Below are 18,249 nucleotides of genomic sequence, written 5' to 3'. Positions count from 1 at the left end.
ACCAGCATGAAGCAGCACCTTCACAGCAAAATCTTGCACCACACCCTGCCGAGCACCAATCTGAACATGAATCATCTGATCTTCATTGCAGACAGTCTTATACATGGATAAAGAGTGGTTGAAGCAAACATGGTGACATCACTTAGATTTACAAACACAACACAAGATATACCATGGAGACGATTTGACTGAAGTTGAACAAGTACAGGAGCAAAGAATCAGTGAAAATTAGACACAGCAGGCTGAAATGAATAATAAAAGATGAACGTGGAAAGGACCTGTGTTTGATCCTGTACTCCAGGCTATAGCTGTCATGTTGTAATTAAGGTAACAAATGATGCTGACAATCTCCTGTTTACAGCCAGTGTGTTTGGTAGTCTGACTGAAAAGTCCTCGTGAAGTCAGTCTGTGACTAATAATTTCTGTTGAAGTTTTTTAACAGAAAGAAATATGCCTGCTGTATAATCATCTGGATGTAAGAGGATTAACTGAACTGAAGAATTAAATCTGTGCAGAAGAATACAAGCACACCCGTCTGACAGCTCATGCAATGGAGAGGTAAAATGACAATTTTTGTGAATGCAGAATATTTACTGAAAGTTTTTCCTGTTTATGACTACTAATATTGACATATTTTCAGAAGACCCGTGCTACTGAAGTCAGGACTTAAAAGTCAAGGTTCTAGGAATAACTCAGGCCATGTGCGTTCTGGACCACTGATAATATTGGCTTTGAGTTGTGTGATAGCTTGTGTTGTACTGAAATGCCTCACTGGTTCCCTCCCTCCCAGTACAAAAGTTCAGAAATTCAGAAGTTTGCAGGTTACTTTGAAATAATTCTCTGTTGAGTCTTCTTTCCAGCGCTCACATGACACGAGTGTCAGCTGTTCTTTCATCCAAATCCAGCCCTGTCACTGCAGCTCTGAACCCCAGCAGCAGGCAAAAAGAGGCATTACTCCAGTATCAGCCTATTGAAGTCTGGGAAACAGGCGGCGAATAATCGAGGGTGATACAGGACCAAATGCAGCACATACTTTGATCCCACCAGGAGTTGTAAGATCAAACTGTTTGACAATTAATTTCAGTCCATTCGTGTTAAATATGATTTTAATCACAGACATAATTTAATTATTACATTTGGAGGCAATCATTTCTAATCCCTCCTTCATTCAAAACAACTGTCCTCCTTGGCAGTCAGACAGGACGCTTATAATGGAGTGTTTGTACATCTGTGAAATACAGGGTTTCAAGATTTTCCAAACATGAATCACTTAATGATTAAAGTCTATTCAGTAAGTCAGGATCTTAATTAGGAGGAAATTTCAAATTCAAATTTTGAAGCAACCACATTAATTTGGCAAATTTTTCATTAATCCATCTGTCAGGCATCTGTCTCGCTCGTGAGTCCAACTGAGCATTCTTCCAGCAGCAGATGCATTGCTACATGGAGTGGACAAGATGACTGATAGGAGCATAACAGAAGTGAAGTGATAGCTGAAAGGCCTCAACAGTTTGTAGGTTCAGATTCCGTTTATGCCGTTTGATGGGTGTTTTCCGCTCTATCCGATTTTGTGTGTCGCTTTCCGCTGGTGTAATACAGCAGGGATCAGGCTGTGGTCAACACATAAAAGATGTCCTGGATTATAGAAGCGAAATAACTCAGCCTCCACAAAACAGAACGAGTGGTTGAAAATGTGGCTGTGTACTGAATAAATGAATATCAGTCATCAAACCCCCGAAACAGACATTTCCAATTTTCCTCTTTAATTATGTCTTTCCACAGCTGGTCCAGGTCATTCACTGAAGCTATGTAATGTGTTCACAGTCAAATCATTTTCTTTTATGTTTTATACACATTCCCTTCAAGTTCAGCAGACATTTGATACTGTGGCTTAAGAAAAAGTGGGATTTATTCGAGCACAAACTAATGACGGTTTAGTGGGACGTTTGTGCTGCACAGCCTGAGTTTGTAATGACGGGCCCTCTCAGTGAGTTTTAATAAGTTAACAGCTTGTTGGCATTTTTCAGTGGCTTTTTTACTGTCAATATAACATTTTTAGGAAGAAAATATGTAATTTATGACTTTATAAATAAGTAGTAAATTCCCTCAGAACTAGAAAGACCTCAGGTTAGATGTGGCATTTGTGTGTTTGTCCTTTCTTAACATGAGAAACCAAACAGCACGAGAAAACGTGACAAAATTAAATGTCTGGGAATTACACAGAAAGGCGAGGCTTGTGCTTTTTTGTAATTGGATTTACCCCTTGTTTACGTTTGAGTGACAGATTGTCTTTTAAAAAACAACACAGATGATGCAGACAGGCTACACACTATAAGCAGTCACAGAGATATAGGATCATGGCAGCCATACACACAGCCTAAATGTCTACACACACACGCACACGCACACGCACACACGCGCGCGCGCGCACACACACACACACACACACACACACACACTAGCGTAACATGCGATCAGACGAAAGGATCCTCGTGATTGTGTGCTTTTCCAGTTGAAAATGGTTCCCCTGATGAGAGGGGGAAGAGGAAGAAAGAGTGGAGGGGGGCAGAAAATAAGGGCCAGAGAGAGTCTGTGTAAATGTAGCTGAGAGGAGCTTGTATAAGCAGCCGAAACTAGAGAATGAGTGCCCTCCGCTGGTCGTACTGTCGTTTTCTTGCAATCTTTACCTGTGGAGCTGTGGAGGATCGAATCATTAACACAGACAAATGAAAAAGGAGGCTGCTGAGTCCACTTTCAGAAAGCATTTTTAAATTTATTTTATTATTTTATAGCTAATTTACAACAAGCGCTTCACTGAACTGGAACATTTTATTTTGCTTGATATTGTCATTGTTAAATATATTTTTCTGCATCAGTTGTCTCTGTTGTAACTTTGTAATCAGTCTTTTCTGTAAAAATTCATATACTTTATAAGGAATATCACACTATGATACGGATGGCTGAGAGAGATATTAAGAAATACATTGAACCCTCAAATAAAGAAATTGAAAACATATTATTCAATTTATGGATATGTTGTTGCGTGTTGCTGTTTCTGTGATTCTCCCCATGTGTAAATGTAAATGCATGTGTGGACGTGCTGATATCTTTGAGTGTGTGTGTGTGTGTGTGTGTGTGTGTGTGTGTGTGTGCATGTGTGCATGTATGTCGCCCACCCGCTGTGTGCAGATGTTGTTTCTGTGTTTTGAGCAGTTAAACTGGGCTGTGGCTCTGATGGATTCTGTACTTGCATCAATTCAGCAGTGTGAACGGCTAAATCTAAAGCCACACAGCACTCCAACATCTCTAGTATATTTACAGCTTTTCTGGCCAAGACCCAACAACTCTCTCAATGTGGAAAAAACAAAAAATACAAAAATATACAGACTTTTAGATGGAACTATAGTGACAGTTCTAAATAAATAATAAATCAAAAACATAAATTCATACTTGTCATTCACAAGCCTCAGCTGTTTCAACCTTGAGCTGAGAGAAGCAAGTGAGCAAAAAGAAACAAACAATAAATATGAATGGTCACTTCCATCAATACTTTGACCTTCACGCTTATAATTCAGAACAAATCATAAGTAAATACAAACACATGCTCTTAAAACCTCGACCTTGAGTCCTTTCCTTTCACCGTCTTTGTCCTGCTGATGCCTGTAGCATATAATGCCGTCAGTGCAAACTTTATAAATACTGTTTGAATCTTAGACACATAAAACCATCTTCATTGCATAACATCATAGCAGTATTGCACTACATCTCCATGTGGGTGTCTCATTCTCTCACTCGGGCACACACACACATCCGCGCACCACCCATTTATGTATTATACATTATAACCACCAGTAGATGTTATAAAGGATAGATATATTCTCATATAGCATCATTTATATTTTAGACATAACACACTTTCTTGCCACGCGCGCAAGCAGCAAACATACGTGTGCACACGCACACAGTCACACAGACACACACGGCTGCATTGTACATGTGTTTCAGTTAGTTTTCAACGTATACAGGAACACGTCAAATATGTCAGTTCAAAGCCCTAGAGTGAGGTCTGCTTTACATAGACTTGAACGGTTCAGTTATTTCTGTGTAGCTTTTTGCTGCGTTTTACAACAATAAAATGGGAATGTGAGTAAATTCAACAATCAAACTACAATATTACCCAAAGAAATCAATGGAATATTGTTTGGAAATGTTGATTTTTACAGACTTAGTCCCGTTAGAAATTGTTATAAAAAAGATATATATATATATTATATATATATTTATATATATAGGCCATTTATTTGTTAAACATGACTTAGCTTTAATTTGTGTGGACACAAGAGGGAGAAAGAAGCAGAGACAAGTGAAAGAGAGAGAGAATAAAAGAAGACCTATTCCTCCCACATAGAGGAGTTTCCACACATTGATGTGCACCACTGTGCACACATGGGGACACACGCGCACTTATACACACACACACACACGCGCACACACACACACACACACACACACACACACACACACACACACACACACACACACACACACACACACACACACACACACACACACACACACACACACACGCCATGGCTTGTACTGCGGCCATTGGAGACAGTGTGTACGTCTGCGGGCTGAAGAGGGGATCTTTTTGGAAGAGTGACCGGCGGGTTGGCTGTGGTGCGATGAAGCTAAGAGCTCTGCTGTTTGTGCCTAGAGAGATAACATTCATCCTGGATTCTGACTAGCAGGTCAGAACAGCTAGTCCCCCTGTAGAGGAGTGTGCTAGGTTACAGCTGACGATACGACCATGTGTGTATGTGTGTGTGTCACTGGGTTGGTGTGAGAGTGTGTTTGCGTGAGGGTGGGTGAGTGTGTGCGCATAAGAGAGCGGAGGCTAAACTGTAAGTCGGAGCATCTAGCACGCTCTGGACCGACCATGATCTCATGACCTCACTTCTCTTCTTCCTACATGAGACATGCTAAAAAAAACCTCATCCACAATAAAGAGGTGGAGAGGGAGAACACACCCTACTTACTCGCCTTTCTTTTTCTTATTTTTTTTTTCTCCCTTTTTTTGTCCAATTTTTCCGTAGTTTTTGTCTCCTGTCTCCATTGTCTTTGAAGATGCATGCACAAATTCAGCATATGAGTTTTTATCATTATAATAATTTGAACTGCCTTTAAATAATTCCTCGCAATACTCAACATGGGTGATGTCAGTCTTGGTCACTGAGGTGTTATTCTGAGTTCACACCCAGAACCAAGAAGAGGTTCGCAAAAGAAAAGGGAGAGGTGTCGTGTGCTGAGAAAAAGACTCCTGGTCAAGAGGGACTCAGCAGGACCCGGGCCCTGTGTTCTCAGTCTTCTCCTTTTCCTGTCCTGACACAAGGCAGAGCTGACAGGAGGAGGAGGACAGGAAGCTGGGAGGTGATATAAAAAGAGGGGCCAGCGTCTTTTTGGGCACCTTCATCTCAGACATTGGCGCATGGAGGTGTTCGGTGGGGGCTTGAGATGGGTAGGGAGGGTGAGGCGGTCTTTCTACCATCCCTGGTGGGTCACCCCTCTACTCTCTTTCAAGCCTTTCTTAGACTTAATGTCTTGCGTCCAGATATAGGCTATCTAGACTGTCGAGATCCAGAGAACACGTACTTCAGTTCACACCTGGCATCAAAATGCATCTGAAATCTGTCGTCACTTCTTATTGGATTTCGCTTCCTTTGCCGTTTATCAGGTGGAAAACACATGTTACAGACACATAAGTTATTAAGGGTCACTAAATCACTGCGTTCGAGACATTTGCTCTTCTAGTTTTGGGTGCAGTCCCAGCTGTATTTAGAGCTGTCCACTTGTATCCAAGATGCATTTTAATGCTAAGCATGAACAGGGCCTTACTATTCAGTCCTGCTTCATTAAAGTTGAATACTGATTAGGTCTTTTCTCTCCGTCCCTTTCAGTTTAGTCACACATGTTTGTGTTCACATCTGTCTCAGAGTCTCCTTTTTTGGTATCGTTCTTTGCCTCGCTGTGTCACTTCCTGTGTTTGTCTCTGTGGTTGTCTTAGAATGCATTTGTCTCTCTTGTGTCGTTCTCAGTGATAGCCTAAGCACTGACGTTTGCTGTAGGACAGACAGACAGGCGAGGCTCGGCTTGGCTGTGAGGGTGAAGGATGGTGTCGGTTGGTCGGTCGGTGGTGGCGAGGGGAGGGGCACTTGAGCGGGTGCAGCATCACAGCCTCTCCCGGGTGGGGATCCAGATGTAAGGCCCTGATTGCTCCTCAATCACTGTCTTTACTTTGTGATAGACCTCTTCAAAGCTGTCCCCTTCCACGACAGCTACAGCAGGACAAAGCAGGTGTGACGGAGGGATTTGAAAAACAACAATGAAAAGAGAAAGAAGTGGCACAGGCAGTGGCGATAAAGAGATATAAGAGACAATGGGAATCAGGAGAAATGGGGGGAAGATAAAGATAGACAGAGGAAAGGGTGGATGTTTAACAGATGATCAATTCTGAATATAATTTTATAAACTGTGTGCAGCATCAAAGAACAGACACGTTCCCTTTATGTAAGCATTTCTACACACTCTCACACATATTTATTCAGTTTCACACATTCTTTCAGTGGCTGATAGACTATCACATGCCACCGCTGTTCATGATTTGTTCGAAATTGTAGACCTCGCTGGATTTTTGTGAGGAAACCACAACATTCAGATTCTGTCGACTGCTGGGATTTGCCCTAAATGCATTTCTTAAATGTTAAAATGCCCCGAGTCATCCCAAAAGGCAATCCTTTTCTCAGTTAACTCAGTCAGTTATGCCAAAGGAAATGTGAAGTGGAGGAGGTATGTTTTGTTATTGGCATTTGTTGGCATTAAACAGGGAAGAGGAAAAAAAAAAAATGCTAAAGTTTGAAATTTACATATCATCACCTTCTGAGGTGTGCATGTGAGCAACTGCTATTTCTAAAATCATGTAATGAGAAATGGGGGATTTTTATGAGAAATGCAAACACACGTAATATATAAGCTCATGTTTAATATCTGGTGCTGTCATAATTTAAATCAAAATCCCACTAGTAAGTGCGAGCACTGTGAGAGTACAATATAGTGTTTGGTACTTATGCTCTGTGTGTTACCCCCATATATTTCTGTGTACTCTTACCTGAGAAACACTCTAGGAAGTCTTGTTCTAGTTTGAGGGCTCGGTCCATTCCTTTCCTGGCCTGCTCCTCTGTCAGGCGAGTGTTGATTTCTCTGTTAGACACAAAATCTTCATTGCAACATTTGTTTTCATGACATACAGCAGGTTAACAAGACATGTAAAAATGGATCGAGAACTTTTTCAGTACATACAGGACATTCTCCAGTGACTTGGGCCGGACAAAGATGGCAATGGGATGAAGCTGAGCTGCTTGTAGTCTGCGCACAGCGTTGGCCGAGACATCCAGGATGCAGTGTTTTCCTTGCTGCTCGCGCACACATGCAAGGAAAATAATTATGAGGATTTATAACTACAAACAGGTATTAAAGTTATAAATGAAGTTGCCAGTTAATTAGACAATATGCCATGGTAGGTTGCAGCTTATTAGTTATGCTTTTGTCGAGCAGGGTATTTTCTTTCTTTTTTTAAATACTGCAAACACTAAGTATTTTCGATCACTAATAAATTATTCAAATACTCAAATAATATCCCTGTGCCTGATCTTATACTCCATGTCATAGGGGCAGTGCTGCCGGAGTGCATCGAAGCGACGCTCGCTCGGCCATGTTTTTTTGTGAGGATGTTCACAGTTCTCTTGATCTTTTTTTAAGAGCAAATCATCTTAAAAGCGTGTGTCATGTAAAAGAGCCCGCCCCCCCCAAAAAAAATAGAGTGATTAAAGTTGACATATTGACATTCAAGGTGTATTGACTGATTCACAACATCAACTCGAAGCCTTGTTTTGATCCGCTACGGTTTTCCCTGTTAAAGTAACTGCATTACAACTTAATACAAACTCAACACTGCCTGCATCTATTTCATATTAAAAGCCCTCTAGCATTTCAGTAGACAGAAATCCTACATTTCTTTTATTTTGAAAAATTTGCAGGAACGTGTTGTGACTGAAATCATACCAAAACACTTTGAGTAATCCAGGGCAACCGTTTTTGATTATATTGTTGACATTATTAAATGAAAGAGATTAAAAAGCAAGGCTACGTTACTGACTTTTGTATGTAAACTTGCCTTTACAGTGGCTGCACAACCTTAGAAACGAGTCATAACTTAACAGCACATGCACCTATGTGTGTGCGCACATTACAGATGTGCTCCATTACTTTAACAAATAGCACTACATCCCTGCTCCTTGTACATTTAAAGGTAGTGATTTTAGTTCGTGGTCTAATCTTCAATTTTACAATGAATGTTGAAGTAATATTCTCAATTTATAAAATTCAATCATTGCTAATAATACTTTCTGTTTACTAAAACATGCTGCTGCCCACCTGCTCAGCCACCTCGCGGACACTCTGGACACTGGTGCCGTACAGGTGACTGTTGTACTGGCCGGCCTCAATAAACCGATGGCTCTGGATGTCCTTCTCCATCTGTTCCCGTGACGACACAAAGTGATAGTCTCGGCCATCCACCTCATACTCTCTCTTGGGCCGCGTGGTGTCTGTCAAGTGAAGAGCAGAGCGATGAAAACAGTGCATGCACTCATGGGATGCACTGTGCAGACATCGCCCTAAAATTGCTGCAGGTGGCACCAGTGACATCAAATACAAACGAGAGGACAGATCAGTCTCTGTGACTGACAGCCTAATTACTTACGTGGAACACACGATCCGAACTTATCAGGGAACTCAGACAACAGGTCATCATTTATCCTGTCCTTCACAGGACCCAGAATGATGATGGGCCTCGCATAATGTACTTATGAAGAGAGAGAAAGAGAGCAGGATCGTCCCAAGAAATAAATAAAAAGATAGTTTATGTAAAAGCCTTTGTTAATAGACATTCTTTCGTATGACCTTACCTTCCACTTGGGTAACCGTCTCATAACTCTGTGAGGTTTTATCTCTCCCTGGTGAAAGAACATAAAAGAAAATTTCTTTTCACCATTTTTAAATGACGCTCAGGTTCGTGTCTGCCTGCGTGTCTTTAGTTGTTATGTGCTGAATGTAATGTACCTTCAAAGGTGGCACTAAATACATCAGATGTTATTACTGATATGAACAGTAAAGATGTGACAGTGGAGGTGTGGTGTGCTTGGACCAGTCAGGAGGAAAATATGAATGTAAACTGCTTGTGTTTATATTTGGTAGTTGATGTAATGTCCAAACGTTGGTGGTGAGGCATTTGGAGGTGACAGCAGAGCAAAGGTAGAAAAAAGACTTCTCTGCGTCTTCAGTTATTGGCAGTTAACACATTAGCACTTGGCACTGCTACTTGCCCCTTCGATAGAGGTAATAATATTGTCGTGGGTAGACTACGGTCTTCTTCAGAGCGTGCCTAGTTACTGTTTCAAATGCATTGAGTGTATGTAAATGAAACAATATGATATTGTTTGTGCATGTGCCTGTAAATTGTGTGCCTAAGTTGTTATGTCTAGCCCATTATTACAGTATTAACAGTAATCAGCTTAAGTCAGTAACATGGGCGTGCGGTGGCTTGTAGTGTCAATATTTACGCCTCATACTAATTACCTTGAGTGCTCAAGGTGTCTCGACCATGGTCCTGTAACAGAGACGAGAGCAGAGATTTACACACTGAGAGACAGTTGAGAGAAGCAGCCTCATACAAACAGCTGAAGTGAATGAACGTACCCTCTCCTTGGTGTTAGCACGAGACCACTCTTTTCTTTCCACCCTGTAGAGACGAGGAGGAACAAAAACATTACAGTTTGGAGACAGAACAGACATGCTGGCATGATTAAGAAGATACTAAGCTTTTCTATGACTATTGTATTTAGTTTGCTAACTAGTTTTAGTCGCACACTTACTTGTAAAGTTTAACAAGATGTTTAATAACTGCTGAAACACAATAAAAGCTCAGTCTCTCCCACACGCATTCACATTGAAAACTGACCTGTGCTTGCTGGGGATGAAGCCAACCTCCTCAGCCTCATTCTGCGGGCTGACCTTACGGGCCTGCCACCACTCCTCGTCTCCACAGTCCAACACATGCAGCACATCGCCAAAATGGAAGCCGAGCGCTTGACTGAGGAAGCCACAGTCCGCGGTCTTATCGTAGTCAAACAGAGCCCTGAATGACGACAGAATAAAAACGGATTTATCTTCTATTTTAGCCACCAATATTCCAAAAAGTCCTCTTTCATTTTGCTTGAAGTAGATTCATAATTACAAAAAGATTTGTTATTTGGTTGGAAAACACTTTAATTTGACCGATGTCTGGGAAATTGACTTCTGAGTGAATAATGAAAGTTGTAGCTTGACCACATTTCTACATAAGTCATCATGAAGTCAGACATGAGGAATGTGGCATCTCTGGATTATATTATGCAGTTCTGTTGTCTAGATAACAAGTAAGCTGACAAAATGTAGAGACAACACAAAGAACATGTTTATGTTTTGTTTTTTTTCTATGAAGGTGAAAGAAACCAGAAAAACATTTGGAGGTATTCTGCTACATTATTATTTTAGCAGTACTGTTTCCAGTCACTAGCAGCAGCACTGGGCCCCATTTACGCAGGGCTTCAGTTACACAGCAAAGACATTTTTTTTCTTCACAAATTTAGCAACTTTTCAGATGTCTTTAGAATGAATTTTTTTTCTTTTTCAGAAAATTGCAGCAGCTACAACAGTTACACGCTACTTACACACTGCTTCAGTAGGCTATTAGTAATCAAATGATGTCAGAAATGAAAAATATATCAATCAGAGGGACTTCAAGTTTTACTTTAACACATTACCTACATTTTGCTGTTAATACCATATGTAGGCAGTAGGATTTTTTTTTCAGGCAGCATGTGACACTAGACAGGACGCAGATATGACGCGATAACGACACGAACAGGCTACTTTGCGCATGACGTCATCGAGCGATTTTTGGCAACGTTGAGCGGGCTTTTGCTACTCTCCAGTAAAAGTAGTTGGCAACGTTTGCGCGCTTCGCTACATCTATTAAAAGTGTGTTGACCGCTCCTGCGTTTCACTGACATAAGTCCTGTTAGTGCTACTTTTCACACCCCATACACAGGCCTTAACTGCTGATCTGTTGCCAGAAAGTTCACGAGTTGTTTTCGTCTCCCAGCTCTTTCTGATAAGCAACTTTTTTTGTGTGTGTGTGTGTTTCATGAAATACCTGTAATTGGTGGGTTTTTTTTTGTTTTTTTTTTGTTTTTTTCATTTGGCAGTTCAGGTCCATGATAGGTAATCGGATTTCTACATTTCAATCACTTTCCAGCCTACTTTGTACTGGAAAACACGGAAGTGGGAACCACCTGAGCGCCAACAGCAGCAGCAGCAGCAGCCGAGCTAAATGTTTGCTCACTTGCAGAGCAGCTCGTGAGGACAGCAGCTACAATCCTAATGCTGACGAGGATCCGGCTTGTCAATCCAACCATGCAACGCAACTGGATGGATCTCTGGGCCAAAGATGAAGTCAATCAACACGTCCTTCTAAAGGTAAGACCCATTTCTCTCTTGCTTCGTGCAGTGCAATGTGTCGGCTGGTTGTTGCGGTGTTTTTCTTCAAAACTGGTTGAGCAGATGTTAATGCTTTATGAACACAGTTCCCACCACTCACTGTCTTGCATAAGCTCCAGTTAATAGCGCCCCTTCCCTTCGTATTGTGCCGCAGCTTGGCCGCTCTTGGACAGGTTAGATGCGATGAGGGGGCGTGGCGCCGTTTCAGGCGCTGCATCCGTGTTGAGCTTGTGGCTGAATGTAGAGTTTATCTCACTGTATCTGCACAGCTTTGCACAAAAGTAGACGTGCTCATGATTGTGTTGTTTGTCTTTTTCATCGACAGAATGTTTAAAGGTTTTTTTTCAGTGACCTCGGTGGTGCAGATTACTCTAAATGATCACGTACAATCAGTGCAGTGTGAGGAATGCAGGTATGTTTTATTAGTATTCATAATAAAGCTAACGAGTGATGCAAATGCCTTAAATGGTTGGTAGATACATGAAAAGCTGCAGTGAGTAGCCATGGTGTCGTCAGTCTTTGCTGGACTTAATGTTGGCTTATTGTTGTAGTCATGAATTTATGATAATTATTCCTTTTGTACCTTTAATGTACACATTTGGTGTGCACATCCACTCACACACTCTTCTACTAGTACTACTACTGACTCAGCCAGTATTTGCATTCTTATACATTTTCCTCTTCCTTGTGTGTCTTGCAGAGTGCGAAATTAGCACCAGTTGCAGACAAATGCTGGCAAAATACAAAAATTTGGACACAAAATATTAATTTACTGTTGAGTGGCTACTTAATTTAGACATTAACCTGTCAGTGGCTGGTAGATGTTCATATTTCAAGAAACTAATTTCCCACCTTGATGTCTTGTCTGTAGTTTTTTGTAATTTTTGTTCATTTAGTGCCTTGTATTGTAGCTTAATTTTTTTTTGGAGCCTCCCTGACTTGAGCGTTGTTTGTAGTGCTGCGTGTGCAGTTAATATACTTTCCCTCGTAATAAGACTACAGGCTGGTAGCTATAAATCATATTCTCAGTTTTAAAAGTCAACATTTCAACTCTAAAAAGGCGTTGCACTTACTCTGAAAATTTAACAACCACAGTTGCCACTGTAATGGTGCCGTAAGTGGATGAATGGCTGTACTCAAATTATGACTAAATAACATTGACATTTCCTTCGGTTAAATACATTTAACTCAATATTTGCTTTTATGCAGAGATTAGTTTGTAAAAAGTGTAATGTCAAAATTACACTGTACATGTAATCATAACATCGGAGGATTTCTGCTATGTGGACGTCAATGGCTGCATTAACCCCACCCTGTGTGTGTGATCCGTGTCATGTAAAGGTGCTGTGTGTCTTTGTGCAGTGTGAGACCTGATGTAGAAGCCTCTCTTTGGGTTACTCCTTAGCGTTGTAGTCCCAGAGCCCATGCTGCTGTTCATCAGCTGTTCCCTCAAGTCATGGATCTTAGCCTCAAAACGGCTGTACTCTGAAACGGAGCCACACAAACACAGAGTGAATGGTTTGCTTCATAAGTGATAGAAACGTAGTGATGGACGTTTTTCTCTCTTTATATCCAGTCCAATACTTCAATTTAAAGTATGAGCGGACAGTGCTCTCCTTTTACCGAATTAAAAAGCTCCCCACATGCATTTACAAACTATAAAACTTGAATCGGTGGCTGAGCCATGATTGAATGAATGCAGATTTATGTTTCCAATAGAATTTAAATGACAAATTAGTAACTAATTATACGTTGCTCTTTGCCTGCGGCCTACATTTCCACCTTGTTTTATTCGAATCTGTTTTGGAGATATTCTACTAACCGCAATAAACAGATTAACAGTTTTTGCCAGAGGTACCAAAGTGAAACCAGGCAGATCTCTCCAGTGGATGACAACTGCCTAAAATCAAATCTCATGAAAAAATTAACTTGGCATAAACAAATTTTGGAGCTCATTTGACATTATTTTAGCTCTAATTTTATGTGAAAATTGTAAGACTTGCTGTTCAAATAACTGACGTGAAAATCTGTATGAAAATCTTTGTAAAAAGGTGTGTTATGTTCGATAGCTGTGGCTTCACCATCGGGTCTGTACTGAGCGATGATGGTTACTGTCTGGCCAGCGTTCTTCAGCGCTGCAGCCGCCTGTTCGTGTGTGGCCATACGCAGGTCCACGCCGTTTACCTGACGCACGCACACACAGAGAGCATGATGGTTAACACCTGAAGAATCGCTATGTGGCATCATAGAAAGCATGAATGTGTTGTGTGTGTGTGTGTGTGTGACAACATAATGAGTAAAAGTGTCATTACACTGAGGATCTGATCGCCCTTGTGCAGCTCTCCGCTGAGGTCAGCTGGCCCTCCTGCCAGGATGAAGGAGATAAAGATCCCCTCTCCATCCTCTCCTCCTACAATGTTGAATCCCAAACCTGTGGAGCCTCGGTGGATCAGAACTCGGCGAGGCTCCCTAAAAAAGACACGGCGAGAGGAAAGTCCACACTATCAATAATACAAACACTAATGCTAAAACTGTTTATATGATTACTGGTAAATCACTACACAGGAGAAATGTATAAGTGTTAGAAAAATTGCTCACCTGGGGATGTCATCATCTCCCATCATGCCGTGCAGAACAGGAGAAAAACGACTCGGTGAAGTGGGAGTGAGGGCTTGTGGGTAATCTGATCCGAGATAGTTGGGGTGGCTGAGTTCAGTATCCATATGGGAATATGCTGGAAAAATACACATGAAACCAAAATAGGTATAACACACCGAGGGGGATATTATACCCAGATATGTAATATCTTAATGTCGCTCACATTTCCTGCTTTTTGCTTTGCCACTGACTATACCTACCTGTGCACAAATTTTCTGTAGAAATCTAATGACACCCTACTGCAGAAACAGTGGTACCATGCAGACACTCATCTTGTGGCTGTTTCAGGTCAAAGGAAATGTTCTGTTATTGTACAGGAAAGAGGGGAACCTGAACCTGTGCACCTCAGCTTTTAGTTTTGACAGAGCTCCCACAGTCATCTCTAGTGGTTTAGAAAGAACAAGTTTTTCCTTCTTTTTTTGACTGCTGTTACAAATCTAAAGTCGAAGCTCCTAGATCCTCCTGGATTTTCAGTCCATTAAATGCTAGGACATTTAGTGACAAGGTTTGTGGTCGGATTTTTGCTACCACACTTGGAAACCCGGTGTTGCAGTCGACACACATTAAATAACTTTACACGAACACGCAGAGAACGGCTTACTGCTGGTGAGGTCTGGAGGGTTGTAGGAGTTGGTCAGAAAAAGGTTGTTGGGCTTGGCCACCCTGAGGTACACCACCTCGGCTGTGTTCTTCAGAGCCCCCACCGCATCCTCGTGCATCACATCCTCCAGGCCCACGTTGTTCACCTAATCGGTCACCACAAGCAGGGAAACACCAGCACGATCACGAACTGCAAACTAGAGTGACGCACAGTGCTGCTCAACATGTATGATCAGACAATGTTAACAGATTCTATTTTATAGGGATTGATTTTTCCTGGCAAAACTCCAGTGAGAGATTTAAAATTACATGTATTATAGTGTGTAAATAATGAATAGCTTTGAGGGCAAGACATTCATAAAATGTCAATTTTTAATGCTAGAACAATCTGCTTTAAAGGTTCAGTGTGTGGGATTTATAGGCGGAGATAGAATGGGATATTCATAAATATTTTTTCATTAGTGTATAATTACCTGACACTAACCATCGTTCGAATTCGAATGAGCCCTTCATATCTACATAGCGAGCTGGTCCTCTACCACAGAGCCCGCTGTATTGCACTGCCCTGCCCTGTTTCTACAGTAGCCCAGAAGGGACCAAGGGTTTTCAGTTGCAATCTGCAACCTCACCACTAGATGCTACTAAATCCTACACTCTGCTCTTTTGGGAGATTTTTTTTTTTTTTGTAGCACAGACCTCTGTTGAAATTACACACAAGGTGAAGTTACAATTGGTAGGTCAGTTATTGTAGAAAATCTCTTTTTACGAGAAGATATCGCTAAGCTTAAATTAGATTAGTACCAAATCACCATTCATCACTATTTATCAGCTTTGGCAAAAGCTAATATTTAGCAAGTGGTTTCCTGTAAACATGAGCTGAACTAAAAATAAATCTAGACATTCACCCTATAGATAATATGTCAATTCCCACCCTTAACTAGAGCTGTGTGTTAAGGTGACGGACAGGAAAGACAGGGAGAGGGAGGTGGAATGACATGCAGGTGGCTGGGAGTCTAACTGTGGACATAGTGGCGGTGTGGTTTGCACCTTAACTGTGGGGCATTGCAGTTAATGTGTTTTTGAGCAGGTTCCGCTGTGAACAAAAGCACGCTGCCAAGTCTCCTTTAGAGGTAAAGTGTTGGCTCAGACACCATTTAGTGGAAACCAAGCACCATTTTGAAGTTGCTGGTGTTGTGGTCTGTGTTCCCCAGCAGATGGCAGCAACGTTGCTTGAGAATCATTGTGGCGGCACTACAGTAAAGCATTTATCCCATCCTACACATCTATTAACATATTCATAAAAGGAATGTCAGGCCATGAATATTACAGTTGTAATTTTATCCTGGCCCTTGGTACATCAACACCGCTTGAGTGCACAATATTTGTGAATACGTGCTTTAAAGGTGAGAGGCTATTAAAGACGTGTGTACGTGGGGCGCGCATGCCGGTAGACATTACACACGAGTGACCGACCGCTAAGATCTTGTCCCCAATCTGCAGACGCCCGTCTTTATGCGCCGCCCCGCCTTCAATGATCTTGGTGACATAGATGCTGTTATCCCCCGGTATGTGCTGGTTCCCCACCCCTCCAGCAATGCTGAAACCTAATCCTGAGAAAAGGAGGAGATGAGAGGAGTAGGGAGTGAGCAAAGGAGGTGCGGGTTAACACAGAGCAGATTTGCTAAATCCAGAGGGCACAGTTTAGCCGGGTATCTCACATGCACACACACACACACACACACACACGCACACACAGGCCTCGATGTCGTACAGCAGTCCGCACCCCCACATACCTTTCGGCCCTTTGATTAGTTTGATTTCAGTGACTTTTTCTGCTGCTGGTTTCCTGCGCAGAACGTAGAGGCGGACAATAGCACCTGCCTCCTTGAGAGCCTCCACAGCTTGGCTGTGTGTCACCTCCCTCACATCAACATCATTCACAAATAGGATGCAGTCGTTCACACTAAGAAATGGAGAGAGAAATGCAGAGCGAGAGAGACTGTGGGCGGGAGAGGGAAAATACAGCATGAGGTTTTGTTTTGGTGAAGAAATCGGGTGTAATCCTCCACCAGAAGAGGTCAGGAACAGTCAGTCTTCAACTAAAGCTGCGTCTGGGATCCAGTTTCACCGCAGACATCTGGCCTGTTCCCCCAACTCTAAATATCCACAGATTAAAGAGGGTACAATCTCCTGCTCCATTGATCTAACTCTGAGGGAAGCTGCAGTATAGCCTCTTTGTGTTAATTGTCGTAAAAATGATGACAACTTGATATGTGAAGTAAAAGTGACAGCTTGTGCTCAGAAGAGAAGCTGATTTTCAGCGATGAAATGGCTATTTTCAGACATTTTTCCTCCGAGGCTTAGAAACTTATCGTGACTCCAATCATGTGTTCCAAAATGTATTTTATGGCCATGAAAATAATAGCGTGTCAAATTTGTATGACTGAAATAATCTTTTGAGGGCTGTCAACTACAGTAGTTTTAACTGATACATCAGTAAACCAATCAATACTGACATCTTCATGCAAAAGACCGTCTGAGCTGCATATTACTAGAGTGGACATACTTTATATTTTTGCATGTAGAAAAGATTTGTAACATTTTTATTGTGCAGTGATATTCTCATCAGGCATGGAGGTTTTTATTTATTTTTTGCCACCACATTGCATCCATTCATGTTGTTTGTAGGTCTCTGCTGGTAAGAATTTACACACAGCCTTTATTGAACAAGGTTCCATATCAGCTCCATTAAACCACACCCTCAGAAACCTCACAGGATCCTTTATTCTGATTTGCAAAGATTTTTTTCAATACATCGTGTTGGCCATTGAGACATTCACAGAGGAATGTGGACAGAAAGAAGGATTTTGTGTTTGATTCATTACTGCAAACCGTCTTAAAGCAAGATGAATTTCACACCTACACATTGCACGTTTTCATTTTTAGATACTAGGAATAGTAAAGCTGACAGCATTTCCCTCAAGGTATTTGAGATATTTTGCTTATGGAGAAATTGTAAAGGCCAAGAAAAGAAAAAAAGAAGTCTTGCATTCACGCAATTCAAAGCATTTTCTTCAGGTCTGCTTTAAACTCTGAATTTATTCCAGATGGACGTTTATAGGTCAACTGTAAAGAGGAGGATGCCTTTGTACGCGTCTCGTTTAATGCAGCATAAATCAGGGAAAACGGCTTGTAAGGTGCTGCTTTCATTCAGAAAAGCAAACTCTATCTACATCCTCTCACAAACATCACATATTCTTGTAATGGCCTCCTTTAGGATTTCTTGTGAACTTTATGTATTATATATATATATATTATATCATATACTTTATGCAA

General features: G+C 41.4%; 1 protein-coding gene across 4 annotated transcripts in view; it reads right to left on the bottom strand.

Annotated features, from left to right (window-relative positions):
- Positions 1 to 2,752: 2,752 nt before the first annotated feature.
- Positions 2,753 to 18,249, bottom strand: part of LOC138196465 (disks large homolog 4-like) — a 68,637-nt gene continuing 53,140 nt past the window's right edge. For all 4 annotated transcript variants that reach the window (XM_069146518.1, XM_069146515.1, XM_069146519.1 and 1 more), the window contains exons 7-22: positions 16,707 to 16,876; positions 16,387 to 16,523; positions 14,915 to 15,059; positions 14,254 to 14,389; positions 13,968 to 14,124; positions 13,737 to 13,839; positions 13,026 to 13,140; positions 10,076 to 10,252; positions 9,814 to 9,856; positions 9,694 to 9,724; positions 9,024 to 9,071; positions 8,819 to 8,920; positions 8,491 to 8,663; positions 7,357 to 7,469; positions 7,166 to 7,257; positions 2,753 to 6,335 (exon numbers count right to left, since the gene is read on the bottom strand). In XM_069146518.1, the coding sequence (XP_069002619.1) occupies positions 6,229 to 6,335; positions 7,166 to 7,257; positions 7,357 to 7,469; positions 8,491 to 8,663; positions 8,819 to 8,920; positions 9,024 to 9,071; positions 9,694 to 9,724; positions 9,814 to 9,856; positions 10,076 to 10,252; positions 13,026 to 13,140; positions 13,737 to 13,839; positions 13,968 to 14,124; positions 14,254 to 14,389; positions 14,915 to 15,059; positions 16,387 to 16,523; positions 16,707 to 16,876 (1,849 nt within the window). In that variant the 3' untranslated portion in view covers positions 2,753 to 6,228. The remainder of the gene's footprint in view (positions 6,336 to 7,165; positions 7,258 to 7,356; positions 7,470 to 8,490; positions 8,664 to 8,818; positions 8,921 to 9,023; positions 9,072 to 9,693; positions 9,725 to 9,813; positions 9,857 to 10,075; positions 10,253 to 13,025; positions 13,141 to 13,736; positions 13,840 to 13,967; positions 14,125 to 14,253; positions 14,390 to 14,914; positions 15,060 to 16,386; positions 16,524 to 16,706; positions 16,877 to 18,249) is intronic.

Source organism: Embiotoca jacksoni, unplaced genomic scaffold (genome assembly GCF_022577435.1).
Source record: "Embiotoca jacksoni isolate LCO1_2020_lvr unplaced genomic scaffold, fEmbJac1.0.p SCAF_13, whole genome shotgun sequence".
In the NCBI taxonomy this organism is placed as follows: Eukaryota; Metazoa; Chordata; class Actinopteri; family Embiotocidae; genus Embiotoca; species Embiotoca jacksoni.
This window is presented reverse-complemented; position numbering and strand designations above follow the sequence as displayed.